This window comes from Leptodactylus fuscus, chromosome 7 (assembly GCF_031893055.1).
Source record: "Leptodactylus fuscus isolate aLepFus1 chromosome 7, aLepFus1.hap2, whole genome shotgun sequence".
Lineage (NCBI taxonomy): Eukaryota > Metazoa > Chordata > Amphibia > Anura > Leptodactylidae > Leptodactylus > Leptodactylus fuscus.
The window spans coordinates 26,060,349-26,087,555 of NC_134271.1; the positions used below are offsets into that span (position 1 = coordinate 26,060,349).

General features: G+C 42.2%; 1 protein-coding gene across 1 annotated transcript; it reads left to right on the forward strand.

Moving 5' to 3' along the window:
• Positions 1–1,511: 1,511 nt before the first annotated feature.
• LOC142212546 (solute carrier family 22 member 6-B-like) lies at positions 1,512–15,062 on the forward strand. The gene is made up of 10 exons (XM_075280506.1): positions 1,512–1,886; positions 4,047–4,150; positions 6,484–6,638; positions 7,430–7,598; positions 8,464–8,587; positions 9,947–10,065; positions 10,809–11,023; positions 11,811–11,919; positions 12,006–12,206; positions 14,999–15,062. Exons 1-10 carry the CDS (start codon positions 1,512–1,514, stop codon positions 15,060–15,062), a joined length of 1,635 nt encoding a protein of 544 aa, XP_075136607.1.
• The last annotated feature ends 12,145 nt before the right edge of the window (positions 15,063–27,207 follow it).

Below are 27,207 nucleotides of genomic sequence, written 5' to 3' on the forward strand. Positions count from 1 at the left end.
TGACAGTTTAATGTCCGTTGCTGTTGTTCTATGGCAGAAGACAGCAACAGACATTACCAACGGTAGCGTGGACACCATGCTTGTTTTTTGGTTGTATTAAAATCCTTAATAAAAATTGACAATAATATTGGAATATGAATTTTAAAGTTTGGAATAATTTGGGAGTCTTATGTGGATTAAATGGGTTTTCCTTAGAAAATGAATATCATCTGAGATCTCTGTTGAGACAATCTCCTCCCAGTATCATTAAAGGGATTCTACCATTTAAAGCTTTTTTTCTAGTTGACACATCAGAATAGCCTTAAGAAAGGCTATTCTTCTCCTACCTTTAGATGTCTTCTTAGCCACGATGTTCGGTTAAAAATCCATTTTCCGTCGGTATGCAAATGAGAGAGGCCATTGCTGACGAAGATGGAGGCAGTACTGGAGAGAGTTCTCTCGTAGCACTGGGGGCGGGCCCCAGTGCTCAAACAGCACAGGGGGCGTCCCCAATGCTGCAAAACAACCCTCCATCTTCGTCAGCAATGGCCTCTTCATCTTCTTCTTCCAGCGCTGGGGTCACACTTGTACGCCTGCATAGTCGGCTCTGCCAAGAGCCAAGTGCACATGCCGGCAGCCATTTCTTTTGTGGCCGCTTACGCGAGCATGCACAGTATGCTCCTGTAGTTCTATGGAGTAGAATCCCTTTAAAATATAATAAGAATATTTTGAAAAATGTTGATTTTGGCAACCCCAAAAAGCTTTATCCAAAGCCTATAAACTACGCTCTATCAAAACTGGAGTGTCCCTAAAACTATAATTCCTTCCAATTGTGCATTGTACAAGATGGTGGCAGATTAATGGCCCACGTATTATACTCATATTTACTGAACTATTTGTGAAGTTAAATTTGAGAACAACACAGCGTTCACACCTCTGCATTTCAGAAATTATTAGGAAATTGCTTTGATATGATGGACCGTTCTAATTATTCTACACATGGCGGTGGAGATACTAAAATTCCCAGCGGCTTCCCTGCCGATCTGTCAGCAATCTACATCCAATTTTATTGCAGTTCGTATTCCATGAAATCTACAAATGATATTACAAGTAATTGTGTACTATTAATTTACAATTTACGAGCCTTGCTTTTATTCCCAGTGATAATGGCTCTTTTCAACATGTTTTTCCTAAAGTGTGAAAAATCTAGAACCTAAGTTAATAGGTTATTTGTATGTTTTGTAACTTGCCCTATAATAGTCATTAAGCATTGCCCTTTATCTCAATTTCTGAGGAATTTTTGGTCTTTTCTCCCCAAGTTAATGCTTCTATATACCAGTAAAAGTTTAACACACAGTTAGTCGGTATTAATCTTTCCGCCTACTTAGTACAATGTCCCGCGCTCTTATATAGGACTGCAGCCCAGTCTCTCCATGCGCCATCCCCTGACTTTGTACATGGTCATGTTATCTCCATCAAAACTTCAATGTTCCTAGTCATTTATTCGGAAATTGAGAACTACGTGACCAACCATGGCGTTTCAAGAGATCTTAGAGAGAATTGGTGGCATGGGACGATATCAGATAATCCATGTCATTCTGTTGTCCCTGCCGGTGTTCATGTTGGCTAGCCACAATCTCATGCAGAACTTTACTGCTGCCATACCAAAGCATCGATGTAAGCTCAATGAATCCTGGGAAGAAGGTAATTTCACTGGGTTTTGGTTACATGCTCATATTCCGGTGGCATCTAATGGAAAATTCTCCAGCTGCTTAAGATATACAAACCCCCAACTCAGTTTACTAAATTATAGTTCTACGAGCAATACCAGTGACTTCCAGACTGAGATCTGCACTGATGGCTACATGTACGATGACACCGAATATTCTTCAACTATTATAAACCAGGTAAGAAAAATTTTTGTGAATTCTCTATATCGATTCCGTTGTCTACTTTATCTTGAAAGAATTCTTACTAGTAAATTGCTCTTTGAACTGTTTAGTGAACCATAAGCAGGGACAGAACCTTACCCTCTCATGGGCCCCTTACTTAGCAATAAGGCGAGGGGTACTCAATAGGGAGAAGGAAACAAGACCCCTCCAATAGTCTGACCTCTCGTGAGAACAAAGGAAACTGAAGAGGATGCTTAATATTTCCATCCACCAACAACTACCATAAGGGGGAGAACCTAACACCCATTCATTGTCAGACTGACCCACCAGTACCAGAGGAGCCTCCATTACACTGACTGCCGGTTGGAGTCGGGAAGGAATTTTTTCCCCTGAAATGGGGCAATTGGCATAATTCTCAATGGGTTTTTTGCCTTCCTTTGGATCAACACTGTAGGGGACTGTAGATTTATAGGTTGGACTTGATGGACTGATGTCTTCATCCAACCTAAACTACTATGTAACTATGAACCTAGGCTCTAACATGTTGATGGTTCAGCAGGAGGCCCACAAATTTGAAGAGTACTATGGTCTATTTCTTAGGGCTTGTTGAACTGTCTCAATCATTTTGCCTGGTATGGCCAAGAAACCAGACAAAGAGTCCAACAGTATACCCAATTGATAGAGACATCTGTGCAGATGTTGAGTAACTCTTAAGTATTGCACCATGATATGCAATTCTATCTGAATAGCATGATGCTCAAATGGTAAAAATAAAAGCAGCTAGCTATGGAACTTTCTGGATGTTAACATTTCCCAGACTGTAGAAGAATTATGATAACAGGTCAAAGAAACAAATTAATTATTACACACATATATGCAAGGTTGGTGGAGGACCCTTGTTAAAACAATAAGAGGGGCCCTTTGGAATAACTAGATCAAAAACAGGCTATAGATAAAAACTACAAATAATGCAGCTAAAATTTATTAAATGTTACAAATTATAGCATCGTCACAATAAAAGTCTTTAAAAAACTGCAAAAAATATACACATACTGTAACACAACAATAGGTAATCCACATAATAACACCATGTAGTGCACGGGACAATGTCAGTATAACGCACATATAACAAAACTATAATGCCTAAATAGTAATGTAATACCATATCCTAATAAAACGTCTATACAACGTCTACATACATAATTGACATTGCTATCCAATACCCAGAAAACAATGTCTCTCGGTACTTTACTGAGCACTGTCTAATAGATTCCAGATGTCCCCCTTTCTCCCAGTCTCCATGTGGCATGAAATAGTCCTTTTGTTGCTAAAAAGTTGTATATGTGGCACTAAACATGTAATGTATGTATTCATTATATGTCATGACAATTCTGATTGGCAGCGATGCTAAAAAGCCATTATTCCCATTGGATGGAATGGAGTTTTGAATTGTAAGGCCTATAACAATAGACAAATTTCTGTGAATCCATTCAGGCCTGTGTCTGTTGTCTTGTTCGGCCCGCATTTCCCTTTCCTCCAAACTTAAGAACTGGAAGGTTACAGACAATGAGGTGAAATCCATACTTTGGAGTCCATAAGCAATTCTACCACAATAAAATTCAGGCAATTTTCAGAGACTTGTAATTTCTGTAATCGTGATGGGGTAGAGAACTCTAAATGGCAGAGGTGACAGGATATTTGCCCTTCTTTTTCCTCTCTATATTATTGCCCTGCATGTAGGTCTGGAAGGAAAGAATATGGAATTGTATTTGAAATAAAATCTAGAATGTGCCATGTCTTCTTCTTATCATGTCTGACAGTGTGTAAGATAAGAACTGAAGGGCATTTCCAATTGTACAGACTATATGACTCAAGGCATACAAGAAGATTTTGTTTTCTCCAAATTTAGTTTTTACGTATCCCAGAGCAGGAGCAGAAGTGGACCCCATCCTATGCTCTAATAGGATATATGGACAGACAGTGTGTTTTTGATATAGGGTATGCCCACTACTAGGATATATGGGTAAATTTGTGTGGTTTATCTTAAATATGTTAAAGTTGGTTCTGTAGTATCTAACTTGTTAGCAAAAAAAAATAAATTGAAAGTTATGAGGTTATTTCATAGAGCTGGAAGCAATGTTTGATGCCATTACATCTTTTTTTGTTTTCGCGCAGTGGGATTTGGTCTGTAATCAGAGGCGATTGAGGCAGCTCGCTCAATCCATCTACATGGCAGGAGTGCTAGTTGGATCAGTTATATTTGGCGGCCTATCAGACAAGTAAGATTTACGTTAATAAAAAGCAAGACTTAGACTTCCAATGACAAGTATCTTCCACTATGTATTTTCTGATTACTTTTCTAATGCGAAAGATTTTACACCGAAGAAATTTTAATGAAAAAAAAAACAAAATTACATTCTTAAATTATAGAAACAGAATTTTTTTTTCTTATTTTTGTTATTCGGTAGAACTATACTTCCACCTTCGGATGATTGTAAGACAGGAGAGGCCGCGTCGTTGGCGCTGGAGCCGTTCTCAACATTAGGATAATTTATTCATAAAGTGCCTACATAATCCTGAGAACTATCAGAAATAGAAACAAAGCTAAACAACGGATAGTTTAGGAAAAGTGTGTCTAATAATCAGCAGCGCAAAAAGTTGTGAAAGAAAATAAGGAAATGTAAATTTTATACCAAAAACTTTTCAATATATGTCACAAAATGTGAATATTCGGTGAGAAAATCTGTGTTGTTTAGTAGAGATGAGCAAACAGTAAAGTGTTCGAGGTTCGATATTCGTTTCGAGTAGCCCCTCAATATTCGACTACTTGAATCGAATATCGAACCCTATTATAGTCTATGGGGGAAAATGCTCGTTTCAGGGGTAGGCAACGTTCGATCAAATTACACTTACCAAGTCCATGAGTGAGGTTCGGGCTGGATCCCCCGAGAAGTCTTCTCCTTGCAGCGTCCCCGCAGCGTCTTCCGGCTCTTCATTCACTCTGCTAGGCATCGGGCCTGGGCAGAGCCTACTGCGCATGCCCACACTACAAGAAAATGGCCGCTTACAGTTAAAGCGGCCATTTTCTTGTAGCACGGGCTTGCGCAGTCGGCTCTGCCCAGGCCTGGTAGAGTGAATTCAAAGCCAGAAGACGCCGCGGGGACGCTGCGCGGAGAAGACTTCTAAAGATAGGAGAAGAACCAGCGTTGATTGGCCGACTGTATAGCATTCGGCCAATCAACGCTGGTTCCGCATCGAATTTTTCCATTCGAATAGCGAGTGGTACTCGATCGAGTATGAGTATTTTGAATACTGTAGTATTCGATGGAATACCTACTCGATCGAATACTACTCGCTCATCTCTAATATGGATATGAAGTAGGTTATCAAATTATACTTACCAAGTCCACGAGTGAGGGTCGGGCTGGATCCTCCGAGAAGTCTTCTCCGTGCAGCGTCCCCGTGGCATCTTCCGGCTCTGAATTCACTCTGCCAGGCATTGGGCCTGGGTAGAGCCGACTGCGCATGCCCGCACTACAAGCGGACATGCGCAGTCGGCTCTGCCTAGGCCTGATGCCTGGCAGAGTGAATGAAGAGCCGGAAGACACTGCGGGGAAGCTGCACGGAGAAGACTTCTAAAGGTAGGAGAAGAACCAGCGTTGATTGGCCGACTGTATAGCATTCTGCCAATCAATGCTGGTTCTGCATCGAACTTTTACATTCAAACAGCGAGTGCTACTCGATCGAGTACGAGTATTTCGAATACCGTAGTATTTGATCAAATACCTACTCGATCGAGTACTACTTGCTCATCTCTATTGTTTAGCAGAAAGGGGAGTATTTCACCCCAAAGGGGGTATGGTCAAACCAAAAAGGGAATGGTCATATCCAAAAGAGCTACAAAATTTAGCTAATGTAGTCAGGCGATCTGCGTCGCTTTACAATAGCCAATTATCAAAAACAACCATTCTTAGAAACGGAAATTCACAATAGTTGGCCAGTTTTTGGGACAGTATAAGGCTAAGTTTACACGGGGTATTTTGGACCAGAATCGGACACAGAGGCTGCCTCAGGTTCTGGTCAAAAATACGGGTAGCTGCGACTGGATGCCAGTGCAGTGCATCAACATCCAGTCGTGCACCCCACTCCAGATTAGGCTCAAATGAATGGGCCTAGTCGGGAGGAGGGAGTGTCTTCAAGGCTGAGTTCACACGGATATTTTGGTCAGAATTTTGAGGCCGGATCCGCCTCAAAATCCTAACCAAAAAGACGAAATCAATGGGAGTCAGTCAGTTCTTTTTTTCTGGGAACTGTTTCTTCCGACTCCCGGAAAAAAGAAGCAACATGCTCATTCTTCAGGCAGATTTGAACCGGAACCTGAGGCGGCCTCCGCGTCAAATTCCGGTCCAAAATATCCCATGTGAACTCAGCCAAAGAATAAGGCCCCATGCAGCAAAAAAGCGGGAATACCATTCTATACCACCATTATAATTCTGAATGTGGACTATGTATATAACTGGTAGTCTAAGAAACATATCTATATGACCATAAATCAGAATATAATCACCAAAATGCAGCTATTCTGAAATATTATCCCTATTTATTATTCAAGGTTTGGGCGCCGACCGTTGAATATTTGGTCCAACCTTCAGATGTGTATAGCTGGAATATGCGCAGCTTTTGCTCCTAACTACATTGTGTACTGTGTCTTTCGTTTCCTGACTGGGGCGGCTCTCTCTGGGATTGTTCTCAATTCCTACTCCTTAAGCAAGTATAAAATCCAATAATCCAAGACTCAATGAATAAGAAAATGAGGAAATGAATAATGAAATCAGTTATGAATCGCTCAATGAAAGAATGAAAGAAGTGACTGCTTAAGTATTATATGGCAATATAAAGCAGATATACCTAGTAGATACAGGTGGGTTCACCCTTACCTTAGATAGAATTTAGAAGGACTCCAATTTTTCTTTCAACTAAGTCAGTGCAATATCCCAAGAGACTAGCCAAACCTTTACAGGATGTAATCCACAACCCAACCACAGAGTGGCTGCACATAGACAGACATCTTGTGATACAACATCAAAAAAACATGTTTTTTGAAAAGCTGGTCATCTTGCACCACATCTTAGGATGTGTTGAGTCAAGGGAAAAGGTAAGAATGGATCTATATATAGATGTCGAGACATACCTTGGGGGAAGATACATGACCACAGCCAGAAGCATAACTTGGGTCCCAATGCAAAATCTCTAATGGGGTCCCTATCTACTTTATTCCATTTACAATAGTAGTATATTTTAACTGCTGCCAACCCAAGCTATGATGATCCAAGATGATCCAACATTGTGATTATAATCCCATGTGGATCCCTCCATGACATAAATGCTATGGTAAAGTACTGCCCTGGATGGTTTCTGCTTGTAGAGTCTGTGATTCCAATGATGACATTATATGAGGACACTGCCGATAATTCCATGATATAATATCTAGAGCTTCATGGTGAAGGAATTGCAGGATATTAAATGCCTTCTATACTTATTATCTGCTTTGTCTATAGTCGTGGAATGGATTCCCACTGAAACGCGGGCTTTCACCGTTACAGCCACCGGGTATTGTTACACAATAGGCCAGCTGGTACTGGTGCTCCTGGCGTATCTCATACAAGAATGGCGTATGTTGCAGTTGGCTGCATCCCTTCCCTTCTTCATCTACTTTGTATATTCATGGTATTGTACACGTTTTTTTTACTTTAGATTTCAATATTATTACCATGACACTCCAACAAAGGTTGTCAGCTTTTCTGGTCTCTAAATGGTAAATACAGTGTTGTGCAAAAGTTGTAGGCAGTCAAGGAAGCATGCTGCAAAGTAAGAATGCCTTCAGCGGTAGTAGTGTTAAGAGTTTAATTTTGCCCCATCACTATTAGGCTTGACCACTCTATGCCTTCCATCAGTTACACTTGCAGGCTAAGGCCCTACGTTGCAGCTTTTTGTGTGGCAGATTTTGTTGCGATTTTTTGAGCCAAAGCCAGGAGTGGATTGAGCAGAAGGTAGAAGCATAAGAACGATATATGCTGTATATCTCCTAATCCTCTTGTGGCCATTCTTGGCTTTGGCTCAAAAAAAACGCAGCAAAATCTGCAACTAAAAAAGCTTTATTTCCGCAACGTAGGGCCTTAGCTGCAGATAGTTTTTGGAAACTCAGCAGGAAGGTTGTTCCAAACATCTTGGAGAACTGAGCATTGTTCTTCTGTGGGTGTTGGCTTGCTTCAATCCTTCTGTATTTTAGGCTGAGGCCCCACATTGTGGAAACGCAGCTTTTTTTGTTGCAGATTTTGCTGCGGATTTTTGAGCTAAACTCAGGAGTGGATTTAACAGAAAAGAAATGCCTAAGAGCTTCCTTTATATTTTCCATTCCTTTCCAATCCACTCCTAGCTTTGGCTCAAAAAACCGCAGCAAAATCTATCCGCGATGTCGAACTTCAGCTTTAAGCAAAATTCGGAGTGATCCTCATACCATACATGCTATATAGTAACTTTTCAATGCGCTACAGTAGATATAATTGATATTCTCATGGTTTGTCGACCACAGGTGGCTCCCTGAGTCCAGTCGCTGGCTTGTCCTTAGCGGGAAATATGAACAAGCCATCAAAGACCTGAAGAAAGTCGCCAGAATTAATGGGAAGGTGGAGGAGGGTGAAAAACTTTCACAGGAGGTAACTTATACACAGTGGCCTTGTGGAGGTCAATCCAAAGAAGAAAATGGCAACTTTTTTTGGTTCTTCTCTATTACCCAAAAGGGGCATGGGGGTACTAATAAAGGACCTTAATTATGAAGATACCTAATTATTACCTCCATATGTCCCACATATCAATAACTCTTATGTGAGGCACACAGGGGGTTAATGTGAGGGACATGATGGGGTTAACTGCTATTACTATGAGGCACATGGAGTTACTAAGCTGTAATGCACATGACCAGACTTTATCTGCAATGGTGGATCCCCCCCGGCTTATACTCGAGTCAATAAGTTTTCCCAGTTTTCTGTGGTAAAATTAGGGGCCTCGGCTTATATTTGGGTCGGCTTAGGCTTATACTCGAGTATATACAGTATATAAAAAAGTTCAAAAGAAAAGGTTGAAGATTGAACAAAGTCGAAGGTTGTGCTGCCATTCCAAAGGAAAGAAGAAGCAGTTGCAGCTTTCTGCAGGCAAATCTGCCAAAATGGGCCCCTTCCAATTGAAGACCAATTTGGATATCCATAAAATTCAGATTTTTTTTTTCTGCATTGCTTCATTACATTGGCCAAAAAGATGTGTTTCTGCTCCTATTAAATGCATTTTAGACCTGACAGATTCCCTTTAGGAATAACCCTACTTTTCCCCTGGACTTTGCTTTCCTGGAGGACAACCTGTCAGAACCTTTTATTCTTATATGGTGCGGCTTGTTTTATGGAAGTTTTTTAGAATTTATCAGTAAAGTGGTCAAGGAAACTTTATTTAAAAAAATAAATAAAAATAAATGCCCTTGGAAATGAGATATTGAGTTCACTTGTTTGACTATTTTTTTTGTTTTTTAATAAAGAAGTCATATAAAAGTAGCTCGATCCAATAATGCTGCTTTAGATTTAAAAATACACCTTAAGGCGGCAAGTTTTCTCCCATTTTTTATTGCACTGTATATACCGAAAATTAATTCTGTTCTCAGAAAGCTTAAATCCGATTTTGAGGCCTTGATGGTAGAAATAACTTCATATATTTTATTTACTTTTCTTATTTTATATTTTATATATATACATATTTTTGTTTTGTTTTTTACTCTATCCTAACCTATAACGTATCCTAACCTTTTTACTCTATCCTATCCTATCAACCTCCTTCATGTCCATATCCATACTTGAAGGGCATGTTGTAAAATAATATGTGATTGGTTTGTTACTTCATTGACTCTCTCATTGCCCCTTCATTGACTCTCGTTGACCCTCCATTGACTCTCTTGTTGACCCTTCATTGATTCTCATTGACTCTCTCATTGACTCTCGCTGACTCTCTCATTGACTCTCTCTTCCTTCTAGACAATTAAATATGATATGAAAAGAGAAATAAATGCTTCTCGTGGAAGTAATTATTCAGCATTGGATCTGATAAAGACGCCCGTGGTGCGTCGGATCACTTTATGTATATGTTGTACTTGGTAAGTCTGAAGATTAATTGAATCAATCTAACTAACAATATTGTAATAGAAATTGCTGTTCCGATCATTCACAGTTTTATACATAACCTGTCATACACATGATAAAAGTTGGCCAAAATAAGTAATTTTTGGCCACTTTGGCCGATGATTGGATGATTGGATAAAATAAAAGTTTGCAATGGCCAATAGCTGACAGCAGATTTCTGTCTGCCAAGAAACTGACCCATTGTGTTTTCAATTTTTGGCCAAAAATATAAGAGGACGACATGATCGGTCACATTTAGTGGGTCATTTGCTAATTTGGGCAGGCTTTTTTTTATGGTCGACAGCTGGCCCCTAGATGATCACTTATGGCACCCATTCAGTTCACAATATGGGGCCGGAAGTAGAAAGCTCCATCTTCTGTATAGCGGCCTGGCAACTTCAGAGCAGCTCAGCCCTCATGGACAGCGAAGGTGCCCAGCCACTTTACAGTGGACGGACCTTTCTGCTTCTGTCTCCATATTGTTTACAGGCTCTGAACAGAGGATCGGCTCTGGGGCCCCTACTGATCATATATTTATGGCCTATCCTGAAAAAGAAAAGCCTGGACAACCCCTTTTTGGTGGCATCATTCATACAAATGATTCCACCATTGACTGATTTGCAGTCTCAGAGCCAATTTTAAGCTCATATGTAGGGCCAGCTTTAGGACCCTTCAATATTTTATATATCATGGTCTTTTTGTTTGCTTTCACCTTCAGGTTCTCCACCAGCTTTGCCTACTATGGTCTTGCCATGGACCTTCAGAAGTTTGGGTTGAGCATCTATATTGTTCAGATTATCTTTGGATCGGTTGATATTCCCGCCAAGTTTTTTTCCTATTTTGTGATGACCTACCTAGGACGTCGTGTCTTGCAGGCTGCAAGTTTGATTCTAGCTGGGATTGCAATTTTAGTGAATATCTTTATTCCTGAAGGTAATCCACTAATCATACTTCTTCTGTTTGTTACATTACCTATAGACAGGACAGTGTCACATCTATACACCATGATCGTAACCTGGAGTGGAGATTAGAGATGAGCGAACACTGTTCGGATCAGCCGTTCCGAACAGCACGCTCCCATAGATATGAATGGAAGCACCTGGCACGTACACTTTGCCGGCGGCCGGTCGCCGTGCCAGGCGCTTCCATTCATTTCTATGGGAGTGTGCTGTTCGGAACGGCTGATCCGAACAGTGTTCGCTCATCTCTAGTGGAGATCATAATGGTTTCTTTCAAGGACTACCATTGTATAGACATTTTCTAATATTCTGTGTGATATTGAGTGGTTGCATTTGTTAATAAAACTTTTTATCTTCACCAAGCATGAAACATATCAGGTGAGTCTTAGGTACTGGGCAAGTATAGCAAGCAAAATTATGGTCTACAACAGTGGTCCCCAATCTTTTTTGCACCAGGGACTAGAGTCAAGCAAGATCATTTTTCCATTGCCCAGCGGGATGGGGGTGGGGCATGAGCGGGCTTTGGTCATATGGGGCGAGGTTATAGGCGGGCTCCACCGTGTGGACAGGAAGATGCTTTGCGGGGCAGGATAGCATGACATGAGCATCTGAGTGGACGTGGCGAATCGCTAGACACCGAGGAAGGATACTTCACGCTATGCTGTATATATAGTGGGATACAGTATGTTATGATCAATTTGTACATTACATGGTATGGGACTCAGAATTACTTTTAACATTTTTAAATTTATTTTTTTTAGAGTCTCAAACTGTGCGAACAGCGATAACTGTTCTTGGGAAGGGATGTCTGGCAGCGTCTTTCAACTGCGTGTATCTATATACAGGTGAATTGTACCCAACTGTGATCAGGTGAGAAACCAGTCAAAGAAAGAAAGAGAATTCGAGAGATCTATAGATTCAATTTGATGACCAATCACCTATCACTTTTATTACAGGCAGTCTGGTATGGGAGTAGGCACCATGATGGCTCGGCTTGGGGGAATAGTTGCTCCACTTATTCAGATGACGGCCGAGTATTATCTCCACTTACCGCTTATTATTTATAGTCTTTGTCCTATACTTTCTGGTGTTGCTGCATGTTTTCTTCCAGAGACACTCGGTGTGCCCCTACCTGAGACCATACAAGAAGTAGAGAGGTTGGTATTATTGTATTATAGTTCTCTATCTTATCCTATAAAGATTTCCTTATTGTCATATTATTGTCATATTATCTTGGTTGATAACTTACCCCATGTACGTTAGCAGGAAGAGCCATATAGAAGTGTCTAATATATTTGAAGATTATTGATTCTGATAACCGACCCACAAAATAGGTCATCAATATCTACTCAGTTGACACCCAGACCCCATGCTGGTCAGCTGTTTCAACTGTCCAGAAGCCTTATATGAGGTATACAGCTGGAATTAGCTCTGTTCCTATACAAGTGAATGGGAACAGGGCTGCATTTCAAGAAGCCACCACTACAGTGTATCGAACTCCATACACTGTATACAACATCTAGCTCTGTACACTGTATACATCTAGCTCTGTACACTGTATACAACAGTCAGTTCTGTACACTGTATACAACATCCAGCTCTGTACACTGTATACAACATTTAGCTCTGTACACTGTATACAACATCCAGCTCTGTACACTGTATACAACATCTAGCTCTGTACACTGTATACAGTATCTAGCTCTGTACACTATATACAACATTCAGCTCTGTACAATGTATACAACATCCAACTCTGTACACTGTATACAACATCTAGCTCTGCACACTATACACAACATCCAGCTCTGTACACTCTATACAACATTCAGCTCTGTACACTGTATACAACATCTAGCTCTGCACACTATACACAATATCCAGCTCTGTACACTGTATACAACATCCAGCTCTGTACACTGTATTCAACAACCAGCTCTGTACACTGTATACAACATCCAGCTCTGTACACTGTAGCAGCGGTGTCTGTAACTGCAGTTTCATTTCAGTTTACTTGAATAGGAGCAGAGTTACATCTGGCTGTATACCTAGCATGTGGCATCCAGGGGCCGAAACACCTGATCGGGACAGGATTCAGGTGTCAGACCCTAACCGCTCTGATACTGATGGCCTTAGATAGATTCAAGCGAGACCATTTTTCCAGGACCCAGCGGGATGGGGGTGGGGCATGGGCTGGTTTTGGTCATATGGGGATAACATGTTCAAGAGCTAACTCTGCAAGTGTGTACAGGTACATTCTTGCAGAGTTAACTGCAGACCACCAGGATGTGTGCGGTCAGCGAGCAGTTAAACTTGCATTATGTTAAACCCCTGCTGCAGAAAGTCAGGGGAGAGAAGAAAGTCAGAGCTGTAGAAACATCTTTGTCTTATCTCTCAAGACAAAGCTCTTTACATAGATTTTCATGTAAGAAAGAGCTGTACACATAGCCGTGATTCCTCTCTGTATCTTCTCTCTGAACTTAACCAGATTGTTTCCTAAGGAGGATAAATATTTTATGTGATAACACTTTTAGCTTAATGTTAGTATACAATCCCTTTAAGGCATTGGCAATGTTCTCTGAGCTATCAGTAAATGAGACAGTTTGGGCAGATGTATCCAAACCTCATATACTGGCCCCAGTCTTATACAGGCAGCAAGATAACTCCTACTGGCAATGCCAGTGTTTCCATGAATGGAACCAGAGTATTGCCATAAAGCGAAGCCCAACAAGCATGTGGCACTCTGGATACGAGTAGTCTGGGTGCTTAAAGGGATTCTACCATTAAAGCAACTTTTTTTCTAATTACCACGTCAGAATAGCCTTAAGAAAGGCTACTCGTCTCCTACCTTTAGATGTGGTCTCCGTCGCGCCGTTCCTTAGAAATACCGGTACTTACCGGTATGCTAATGAGGTCTCGGCAGCAATGGGGGCATCCTTCTTCTTCATCTGCCTCCTCCCCTTGTCTGTCATCTTCTTTCTTTGTCATGTCTGACGCTTGCGCAGTTGGCTCTGAGACTCTGTTAGAGCCGACTGCGCATGCTCAGTAAGGTCTGTACAGCCCTCAGACGCCTGGATGAGTTCACTCGCGCCTCAGAGGGCTGTACAGACCTTACTGAGCATGCGCAGTCGGCTCTAACAGGGTCTCGCTGTCAGAGCCGACTGCGCAGGCGACAGACATGACGCAGAAAGAAGACGACAGACAAGGGGAGGAGGCAGATGAAGAAGAAGGACGCCCCCATGGCTGCTGAGACCTCATTAGCATACCGGTAGAGATGAGCGAGTACTGTTCGGATCAGCCGATCCGAACAACACGCACGCATTGAAATGAATGGACGTTGCCGGCACACGAGGGGTTAAAAGCGGCCGGCGTCAAAGCGGAAGTACCAGGTGCATCCATTTATTTCAATGCGTGCGTGCTGTTCGGATCGGCTGATCCGAACAGTACTCGCTCATTTCTACATACCGATAAGTACCGGTATTTCTACGGAACGGCGCGATGGAGACCACATCTAAAGCTAGGAGACAAATAGCCTTTCTTAAGGCTATTCCGACGTGGTAATTAGAAAAAAAAGTTGCTTTAATGGTAGAATCCCTTTAAGGTAGGATCCCAACCGTTCCCAACTCCAAAGAATCTCCTTGCAGTGCTGAAGTTTATCTACCATCTTCTTTTGCTACTGAACACCCTTGACTGTCCGCCCAGAATCGAGGAGCTTTTCCTCTTTTTGGACAAAGACACAAAGAAGTACAAGCACAAATATCTAATCTAATAGCAGTTCACTATAGAAGATTTACTAGAAAATGTAATACGTCTTCCCAGAAATACGGCTCTGCCCATTGTGACAAATCCCTTGGTATTCCCATGCCATGCTTTATAAATGCAATAGTCTTGTGACGGTTTTCTAAGCCTTGCCCTGGCGACTACGGGCTAACATTTTATTATTTTACAGCCCTTCACATACGAAGAACGTTTCCAAGTACAAGGAAGAGATATCTTTAAAAGATGGAATTTAATCCCATGAAACCAAGTCTCAATATTGTTGAATTTCCATCAATTCCACAATTCCAAAAACAGTGGCATGAGAAACTGGGAATGTAATCCAGAGGTCTGTCCATTGTGGTCATTGTCATACCCTGAACCGAATCCTGCACCATCGCATTACCACGAGTCCGGTTATCAAACACTTTTTATTGCCGTAAAATGATTTTACATTTTCAGAAATAAACTTTACACTCTTTTTAACTTGTTGTTTCTTCACTTACTGTTAGGACTAAATTGTGTAGCTGCACGTATGATGTTATCTATAGGATTGATGGTAGACCACCAAAAATATGGCACTTATCACAAAAAGCCAGGAAACTAGATAATTGCCAAGGTCCAAGTGGTCTCCTACATCAAAAATGTCCCAACGGAAAACGTGGGCTCGTGATCTTGGATCTTAAAGATGTGTTCCTGGCTTCAAAAGTCTACAGCAGTGGTGGCCAAAGAGTGGACTATGATCTACAGGAGGACCTGAGAATGAGACGGGTATAGCTGAAGATGTCGAATGGAGGGGCAGGGGGCTTATACAACTTATGATATTCCAGGGGGTTCCAAGAAGCTGGAAGAGACGAGTAGCAAATATCATTGTTAAGCCATCAGGTGTTTTTTTGCGCCAACACAAAGATGGGAAAACCTTCTGCTCATGGTTTGTGTGTCAGTGTGCCCATTTCTAGTGGAAGGCTCTTTGACGTATCACATGACCACCTCTTATAGCTGATGTGGACCTCATACACTTTCTCATAATAGGAAGGAATAACATTGTCATGTACAAAGTAGACATGGCTGTAGAGCAAGTGAAGTTAGTGCAGCACCCCAGAGCAATGCTGCTATATGTTCAGGGTTTGTGCCATGTACCCCATGGTTGTCTTGTCTGTGTGTGTGTTTATGGTGAAGCACAATATGTCCACCATTGTACTGTACATATGCACTTATCTTTGCAACTTTCGCTGTTTGTATGATGCATACTACCTCATGACCAATCACAGGCAGCAGGGCGGGGCTTAAGGAAAGGGTATATAGTCTCTAGCAGCCATAGCAAAGTTAGTCCAGCGGTTAGTAGTCGAGTCCAGTGGTTAGTAGACCAGTCCAGTGGTACAGAAGTATAGAATTTCAGATCTAGTTGCCCCATTTCAGCACCAGACCCCTTGCTGAGTAAGACAGGAGGAGAACTCATCCTGGAAGCCAAAGATAAAAGCCATCTTATTCCAAGGTACAACCGGAGCAATAAGTTAGTGAGAGAACTTTGGTTGTTCCCGAGAGACATTGTTGTCCGTGCCTTTAGGAGCTACAGAGGAACCTTGGAGGATCAGGACCCAAAGCCCCTTACAGTCCCCTATCTGTTAAGTTAGGGAGTGGTAGAGAGGAGGAGAGGAGCAGAGTACGTTAAGTACGGCAGTGTCTATATTACCGTGGCTAAACTCTTTAAGTCTTGGACTTTGTGTACTGAACTGTATCCTGTAACCATCTTGCAAAGCCGCTGGAGCATCTGTTGGCGTTGTTCAATAAAAGTTATTTGGTTTACCCCTACAACTGCTGGACTCCTGAGTCGTTGCCTGCATCACCATCAATGCCTCCTGAACTACATCCACACGGCTCAGTATTGAGAGGTCCCCCCTACTACAAGGAGTGCCCCGGGGAGAGACAAGAACTTCAGGTACCCGTTTACTGCACAACCTTGTGGAGGGTTTGGAGTGTGTGAGTAGAGCGCCAGGCCTATCAGGCGGCACAGCCCTTGTCATCGTATTCCACACGCTCTGACCCCCCTCCACCGAGTTGCTGCATTAGCAGGTGTCACTATGATGGAGACTGGGCCGCTCAGCCATATACAAAAATATCATGAGAAAACTTTGGTGCAGCCCAGTTTGCATGCTTCTTCTCACATGGTCCTATGGTACTATAGGCATCAGACCTTATTCATCTTCATTTTGTTGGTCAACATTTTTTGTGCCATATTATTGGAGCACATAAAACATATGTGACCAGCTATCACTAGGTTCACACTATCATTGCACTCTCCATTGCTTAGGTCTGCTGGGAGACCCCAACGATGGAGAGCCGGACTGCTAAAATATGGACATCGGCAGACCCCAATGACTAAAAGTGCAGGACTTGTCTCTCCACCAGTTTTCAGCTGTTCTTGCGATGGAGTCTCCAGCCGAGACTTTGGCCCAGATGTGAACCCAGCCTTACACTAGATCAGACCTGGCACTCAACGTGCAGGAAATTTGGTAAAGGGAGAAATGGGTATGATGTGACTTATTATACTTCATCTGTTTCGCTCGTTTAAGGGAATTTACCACCACCAAAACCTCTTGCTGTTGTAGAGGCAGTTAACGGCAGACAAAAAATTTACACATTTCCCAATTTGGTCAAATTAGTAATAAAATAACTTTAAAAATCTCGCTGCTGAGGGCCTTCAAAACCTGTCTGCAAGTGTACATAGAAGAATTGATGGAACGTAAAGTGCGGTCACATACTATATATTCATGGATTCATGGGATTTAGTTATCTCTTTGGTTCATTCACTTCATTCACACAGTGGAAGACATAGTTGGTCATGGAGTGTGTGATCCTGGGAGTGACTTGAGATCTACTGAAACTATGAATATAACCAAGTATGGCAGTGGTTGTAGAGAGTGGGAGAACTTTATCCCCATCCAAATAGTATGACAGCCAATATAGTTGGAAATATACAGCCGTAATGGGAAATGGCCATTGTAACCTGTAGCCGAAACCTGTCTCTAAAGTTTTGTCACTGTTTTCTTGAGCTGACCCCTCTCTCAGGAGAAGTCAGTAGTAATGACTTTGTTTACATGTGTCGGGGTTTTTAGAGATGGGTGACCTTCACAAGATTCGTTTCGGTGATTATTTCTTGGTTCAGCCCCCTGTTTGGAATCAGGATGAACTTGTTTGTCGCAAACTAAACATGCTATTATTATACAATGGAGTATCTTTAGACCCAAGTCTACAATAGGTGGAGGCTCAGGGGAGGTGCGAAAACATAATAAACACTTATAGTCACCTTGCCTCACCCAGGGGTGAACCTTCCCCTCTCGCCGCCCGAGGCGAACTACAGAAAGCCCCCCTGGGAGGAGGGGGCGTGGCCGAGTGGAGGTGGCGTGGCCGAGCGGAGGGGCGGAGCTTAGCGCCGTTCGCAGGCAGAGAGCAGGCACGGAGATGACCTGCGCTATGCCTGAGCATGAGGGGAGGCTGCTGGAGCAGCGCTGCTCCAGTGGCCTCCCCAAACCACCGCTCAGTGCTAAGCCAGTCCAGGACAGCTTGTCCTGGACTGGCTTAGGGAAGCAAAAATGCCGCCCTCCCTGAGGCCTCACCTCTCCTGTGCTTCCTCGTGTCCGGCAATCCCTCTGGGTCCTCTTGTGGCCTCCTGTCTGATGTTACACACCCCAGAAGACCATTGAGGCCTGGAATTGGGACTCCGCACTCACATGGGATATGCCAGCGCCATGTGGCTTTGATACGTTATTATGTTTCACCATCTCTCTGTGCCTCCACTTACTATACTCCGGGGTCTGAAAACAGCCCAAGGTAAAATAGTGGTTTGTGGATAATAAACCACAAAAGTTTCGGGTTTGCGTTGAACCAGAAACTTTGGGAAAATTTAGGTTGAATCCAGTTCATTCATCTCTAGTGGTATTGGTGCCTTCTACTTAACTTTCATGGTAGAAGTCAGACATTACAACAGATCTGCTACATATGAATATACATTAATAGAGCAACCAATACAAACCGCCATATAGTGCACAGGTCACGATTTCCTTTTGAATAAACTATTTACAGAAATTCCCTGAGCATTATACAGATATTTAACTTCTCCATCTTATTGTATGTTTTCAATGTTGTAAGTGTCTTGAGTCATCAGAATGTAAGGAGGTTATCGGTGGTGTCTGCCAACTAGAAGTAAGCAAATGCTGATCTTATATGGTTTAGGTAAGAGTATAATAAACAGAATATTCTGTTCTAATTGTTTTACACTTTGTACGGAACCAAACGTCACCGGCCTTACCCTTGCTATTTTGGATTTTTCAGTGGATGAGCCCTTTAAAATCCAGAAGAAAGTGGGAGAAAAGTTAAATTAGAATGAAAATCAAGAAGTAGAACATGACAGGCGCAGACTTTCGACTCTTTGGTGCTGAGTCACAGTGAGTCCTTAGATAGGAAGATAGGAAAGGGAAGTGCTGAGCGTGAAACCAAAACGGCATCTCGTACCTCTCATGTCATTATATACAGTAGCCTCTCCACACCCCTACCCAAATCATTACATACAGTAGCCTGCCATCACTCCTACCCAAATCATTACATACAGTAGCCTCTCCACACCCCTACCCAAATTATTACATACCGTAGCTGCTCCGCACCCCTACCCAAATCATAAACATACAGTAGCCTGCCATCACTCCTACCCAAATCATTACATGCAATAGCCTGCCATCACCCCTACGAAATCATAAACATACAGTAGCCTCTCCGCACCCCTAAGCAAATCATTACATACAGTAGCCTCTCCACACCCCTACCCAAATCATTACATACAGTAGCCTCTCTGCACCAATACCCATATCATTACACACAGTAGCCTCTCCGCACCCCTACCCAAATCATTACCTACAGTAGCCTCTCCGCACCCCTACCCAAATCATTACACACAGTAGCCTCTCTGCACCCCTACCCAAATCATTACCTACAGTAGCCTCTCTGCACCCCTACCCAAATCATTACCTACAGTAGCCTCTCTGCACCCCTACCCAAATCATTACCTACAGTAGCCTCTCCGCACCCCTACCGAAATCATTACACACAGTAGCCTCTCCGCACCCCTACCCAAATCATTACCTACAGTAGCCTCTCTGCACCCCTACCCAAATCATTACCTACAGTAGCCTCTCCGCACCCCTACCAAAATCATTACACACAGTAGCCTCTCCGCACCCCTACCCAAATCATTACATACAGTAGCCTCTCTGCACCCCTACCCAAATCATTGCACACAGTAGCCTCTCCGCACCCCTACCCCAAGCATTATATAAGCATGTACTCTATTTTGATCGGAAGCTATATAATTCACATATTTGTTGAAATTGTCTTTATATCATACCTAATATCACCCTAGCCCATCCGTCATAGAGAAGAGGCCCAGGGGAGGAAAGTAAAAATAACAAAGACTTATACACACCTCTCCTATTCTTGCAGATTTGGACGTTCCTCTGCATCCTCTACAAGCCTCTTCCAACAAGGTGAGTATAACTATTTGTTATTTTACTCACCTCCCCTGGGACTCCACTTATTATACTGTAGAGTATGAGAAGATTTGGTGAATCTTAGGCCCATGATGGCACATCTCATCTCCTGGGGCGAGGATGTCTCAGTCCATCAGATTCACTATTACTGATAGCTGGCATGGTGTAACATCCTTGCCCATTCAGACTTCTGCACTATCCTCTGGCCACATTTTTTGGCGCAGGAGGCGTGTCCAATTATCATCTCCTGCTCAGGGGCCTCTCGTTGTAATCTGTTTTAGTACAGCTGGGACTTGTGACATTATATCAGTCCAGCCAGTACTCTAAGTTCCCTCTGGTCTGTGAAGAGTTAATCTTAGTTGCTCTATGGCTGACATCTTACCTTCCCATCACATCTGGGGAGGATTCCGGGTTTCCCACATATATCCCATTAATCCACACGTGGGTGCTTGCTTTTGGCTCCATAAGAGTGTGCTAGAATATTACTTTCTCTCTGATATTCTGTACTTTGACCTTGCTTTGACCTCTTGACTATTCTTCCGGATTTCGATTTTGTACTTAGTTGTTTATCTGCTTCCGACCCCTTGGCTAGTTTGACCTTTCATTCTTGTTGTTTGTCTTGTCTGCATTCTGTGTTTCACTTGTCATAGGAAGGGACTGTCGTCCAGTTGTCCACTGCCGCTAGGATAGTCATGGCAAGCAGGTAGGGACATGGGGGGGGGGCCTACTATCAGGGCTCACTGTCTCCATCTTTCCCCCTCCTCCCAGCTTCTGGGGACTTACTTAACTGGCAATTCCCTAACACATGGGTAGAGTTCCAAAAAACCTCCTGAAGTATAAGACCCTCTTGATAATTCTGGAGCATCTAGTGCCTGTTAAGGAACGGATTAAGACTAGTATAAGAAACCTTATAAATGTCTTAATAAATTTCCCCCAATAGCTATATTTATATCATGTGGACCAATTTTCCAACTTTTTTATAGGATGTTATTTGATTTTTTGACTCCTTTTCCTTAGGCTTCTGTGTTATATCTCATCCGCTCCTCACACAACCGTCTCCAAGATTTCTCCCATGCATCCCCCATACTCTGGAACTCCTTACCAAGACACATAAGACTGACCCCCACAATCACAGGCTTCAAGAAGGCCCTGAAGACTCACCTATTCAGGAAGGCCTACAACCTCCAATAACACTATCACCGCACTGCCATCTGTACAGTCTCCCCCTCATCTTCTGTCTCTATCCCCCTTCCCTCATTGTGCCAGTCGGTCATTGCTAGTATTATATCCACCTGTATATTTTGTGTATTGTTGTGGGCACCGGACCATTTTAGGAGGATGCCAGGGACTGCGATGGTGGGGGTGTTTTAATTATTGTTTTTCCCTTCCCCTTCCTTTTCTAGGCATATACATGTTTCTCTTCCTCTTATATTTCTCCTCGTCATTAAATTATCTTTTACTTCTAACCTTTGCTCTTCTTCTTCCTTTCTTTGGGCTTAGCCTGCCTGTTCTCTTCCATCTCTCCTTTACCTATCCCCCCCTCAGTTTTCGGGGCGGGGCTCCTATTGGTATGCCCCGTCCTACTATATTGCAGCGCAGCCTACTGGACTTCCTTTCCGGCTGCCTGTACAACCGCAAGAGCTCCCCACCCTCCCTCCCCTTGGTTGGTTTATATAAAACAAAAACAAAAAAAACAAAAAAAAACAGTGTGGATTTGAGGGATGTGCTCTGAAGGGCGAGAATTTATAAAAAAAAAAAAAAAAAAAGGGAATAAGAGAGATAATTGGTGTTTTACGTGGTTGTGCTATGTGTTCGTTGTGTTTGTTGTCGTTGAGAATCTTCTTTTCTTGGTTTCGTTTTACTTCCTGGGCGATGCCCTGATTTCGTTGTGTTGTTTTGCGTGTTTTAATTTTGGTTTCTTTTTTAGTTAATCCCAGGGTTTTGTTGCAAAGTCACAGCTGGCGTGCGGTTTTCCAGAGGAAATAGTCGGTCGGACGGGAAGTGGGAGTGGCCTCCCTGAAGTGAAGGGGCCGGGCGTCCGCCTTTCCGTCCCACGTTGGTTAATTTTGTTATGGTTATGCAAATACAAGTTCAAAGGTTAACCGGAAATAAATGCTGTGGCCGACCTCCAGCCCAACAAAGGTTTATCTGTTGTCACGTGTCATTATTTTATGGGGTTTTATCCAATATGGAAGGGGACGGTATTTGGTTGTATACATCCTCGCAGTCTATGTAACCCCCAAATGTAAAGCACCATGGGATTAATGGCTCTATATAAACAAACAATAATAATAATCTATCCTCCAGGCTTTCCCCTCCATAGCCATAGCTTTACGAAATCTCTCCTCGGCCTCATTCAGACCGTAATAGTGACTTTCCTCTTTATATGCAGAGCATTACATGGCCTTCTCCTTTCCCCCATTCACAGTATTACATAGCCTTTCCTCTTTACATGCAGAGCCTTGCATGACCTCTCCTCACCCACATTCAGAGCACTGCAGAGCCTTTCCACTTCACACGCTGCAGAGCATTACACAACCCCATTTCTTCCTTATGCGGATTACACAGCCGTTCCACTTCGCATGCAGAGCATTACAATACGTTCCATTTTACACATCTTTAACTTCTTTCTTTATGGAAACAATTGCATAGCCCGTATATATTTACACATGCAGAGCATTGCGGAGATTTATAATTCATAGACCCATACCTGCAAATTACGTATCCTGCTACTATACAGTATATTATATGGGTTTTATGTTATTGTTTCAACCTTTCTTCCTGCCGTATGCGACAAAATACAATACCAGGGAAAAAATATATTGTATTATAATCACTAGGCACAATTCGCACAATGGTTTGTGACTTCGGGGCTACTGAGTAAAGTCAAGTACATGGAACAAATACACCACAGGACCACTAAGGCTGGAGCAGTATCGAGCCCAACATTCAATTCAAGTGATATTACAGAATTAACACTGATTATAAATATAGGCTGAATATATAGCAGGGTCCAGATTGTAATACGGTACCAAGGGTCAATGCCTCGGCCTTACCACACAGTTAGGGGTCACCTCGTAGATAGAAATTTCCTTCCGAGCAGTTCAGAAAATTACTATGTTATTACATTACGTTTGTCTTTTTTTTTTTTTATTAAAATTTTTTTACCGTTCAGCTTTAAAACCTTGCCTGATTTCTAATACATTGCAAGCTGCAGGATGCCACTTACTAGCAAATCTATTAGTTTAGCTGTTTCCTCGTCCAATTTCTCGTCTCCAAAACAACCTGCCAAGCTGACAACTTTGTCTAAAAAAATACTAAAAAAAAATGAGTAATTATAAAAAAAATATGAGGCCAGATTCACATCTGCACCAGACTCTTCATTGAAGACTCCACCGCAGAAACTGCAGAAAATTGGCAGAGAGAAGAGTCCCGCACAATTTAGACAGTCTAATACTAGGTTCACATCTGCTTTGGGGTTTCTGTTTTTCAGGTCCGCTTGTGGATCCAAAATATGGAAACCCAGTATGCTTAAAAAGCAGAGACTAAAATGAGGTCCCCTGGGTTTCCGCTCAGTTTTAGGCTGAAAAATGAATTTTTAGGGACAATACACATGGAGGAAAATGGCGCTTTGTTTGGCGCTGAATTTTCAGCACTGAAAAAAAGTCTCCCATTGATTTCAGTAGGTTTTGCTAGCTTTTTTTTCCCACTAGCGGAATTTTCCGCTAGCTAGTATGACTGGTACTCAATAACCAGTATTAGTATGACTTGTACCCAATGGCCAGTACTAGTATGACCAGTACCAGATAACCAGTACTAGTATGACCAGTAGCAGATGACCAGTACTAGTATGACCTGTACCAAATCACCAGTACTAGTATGACCAGTACCAGATGACCAGTACTAGTATGACCAGTACCAGATGACCAGTACTAGTATGACCAGTACCTGATGACCAGTACTAGTATGACGAGTACCAGATGATCAGTACTAGTATGACCAGTACCAGATGACCAGTACTAATATGACCAGTACCAGATGACCAGTACTAGATGACCAGTATTAGTATGACCAGTACCAGATGACCAGTACTAGTATGACCAGTACCTTATGACCAGTACTAGTATGACGATTACTAGTATGACCAGTACCAGATGATCAGTACTAGTATGACCAGTACCAGATGACCAGTACTAATATGACCAGTACCAGATGACCAGTACTAGATGACCAGTACTAGTATGACCAGTACCAAATCACCAGTACTAGTATGACCAGTACCAGACGACTAGTACTAGTATGACCAGGACCAGATGACCAGTACTAGCATGACCAGCACCAGATAACCAGTACTAGTATGACCAGTACCAAATGATCAGTACTTGTATGACTGGTACCCAATGACCAGTACTATAATGACAGTACCATATGACCAGTATTAGTATGACCAGTATCAGATCACCAGTAATAGCATGAATAATACCAGATCACCATTTGTAGTATGACCAGTACCAGATCACCAGTACTAGATGACCAGTATCCGATGACTAGTACAGATGACATACTGAATTTTGTCATGGGTAGTTATCCTGGAAAAGTCAGGATTTTTCTCTTCGCATTATTTGAGCAGAAATTTACAGTCTATGGGGTCAGCGGGTTTCTGTGGTTAACTGCTTTTTAAGCCGAGTGGGTTTCTGTTTTTCAGGTCCCCAAGCGGAGCCGAAGAATGGAAACCCTATCACAGATGTGAACCTAGAGTAAGTCTAAAATGTAGGTGACAGAAAATTCCTGAATTAGCACGCTGCCCTCTGGGAATATGAGGAGTAAAATAAGTGACACTGCCGCCCAATTCATGGTTTTTACACATTACTCATTCTCCTTGGTAAGATAAGTCGCCATGAAACATCCGGAAACACCCGGAAGGTATTAAAACAAAAATAGTACATTTCATGCATCTGTCTCTCATATAATCTTATAATCTGTTATAATCCAGGTCAAGACCCTCTTTCATGAGAGAGCAGAAACCAGAAGGAGGACTTTGTTGACATGTAGAGTGTCCTCCACTGCCCGTGTTTACTGTGAGTGGACGCCAGGAAGACTGGTCAAGCCCTACACCCAATTTCTAAGTGATAGCTCCCCTTGATGCCCATTTATTGACAGAAACTGGGAACCATTATATTTACGGTACTTCACCAAGTTCTATTGATCACTATCATCGCTATTGTTCACCACGCCTTGTACATACTGTAGTACAGTAATCCTTTAATAATGTACGACTGCCATTAGTTCACTTAGTTACTATGTACAACTGAGACCATAAGCCTGTAAACAAGCCGCTGACACCATGTGAGTTACAGCACCTTGGGGCCGATGACATCCATGCTGTTTGTTTCCTGGTAAATATGATTTTTAATCTGATAGCGGGAGCCCGTCCCATCTGTGCACTTACATATGGGTTATATACTAACTAGGTAATAACCATTAGAATATTAGTTTTCATTGCTTTACTTGACACTTACAGCCATAAGATATACAAAGCGCACTCTCTTTAAATTCTCCGGATAATATCAAAAATTCAGTTCCTTAGAAGATCCTAAATACATCCTCAGATAAGCGATAACGCCGTATCATTATTTATTTAAGTCTTTTACAACTATGTAACTACTGTATATAACAAAAAGTAGGGCAGTATGCACAAGCAGTGTGTGAGAAATGAAGAACCCCTTTAACTGTTTCATAGGAAAGTAAGTAGCAGCCAGGTGAGAGAAAAAAATAAGCAGATGGTACCATATCTAGAAAAGACTTTCCCTAGTTTGCTGATCTGGAGCATCCAAGCATGTATCAAAGAGGAAAGATATCAGCAATGATCTTAGAGAAGCAATTGTTGCTGCCCATCGATCATGGTCTTTGCCAAACAATTTGAAGTCCACCTTTCTACAGTGAGAAAGATTATTCAGAAATAGAAAATATTCAAGACCAATGACAGTCTTCCCAGGAGCGCATGTCCGAACAAATTCACTCCAAAGACAGATTGTGCTCAGAGAAATTGCGCAAATACCAAGAGCTACATCTCAGGCTCTACAGTACATGACAGTACAATAAGAGGAAGACTGAACAGGTAGGGCTTGTTTGGAAGGGTTGCCAGGAGAAAGGCTCTTCTTTCTAAAAAGAATGTGGCAGCGCGACTTAAAGGGATTGTCCAGTTACAGACCAATATTGAAAGACAAATGTTATTGATTGTGTGATGAGAAGATGTACAACTGTCCAATTTCCAATTTGTATCAATTCTTCACGGTTTTCTAGATATCTGCTTGCCGTCATTCTTTGTTTACTTCCAGCAGATAAAAATCAGTCCATGGTCATATGATAGGCAGTCCATGGTCATGTGATGAGTACACAGGTCACATGACCATGGACTGTATGTCACATGACTATGGAATGAGTTTTATCCACTAGGAGTAAAGAATGAATGACAGCAAGCAGAGATCTAGAATTTTGAGGAATTTTCTCAGGACTTTATTTCACATCTACGTCCGAGCCTCCATCGCAGAACACGCCTAAATTCACCAGATGAAAAAAAAAAAAGCCCTGCAGGACTTTTTCGGCCCCCTCTTTCAGTTAAAAAGAACAGACATCCAACAGACCCCATTATAATAAAAGGGTTCCATTGGTCTCCATTCGTGTCTGTGACTGTAGTGTTCTATTTGTCCATTGTTCTGGTCCTCTCACAGACCAGACCATTGGACACCCAGTGCTAATGCGAGTCCAGCATCAAAAGTCCCTTGACCATAAGCAAATCACATACTGTCCTCCTGTTAAGACTCCAGAATTAAATGGTGGTATATAGTATCTGGCACAGCAG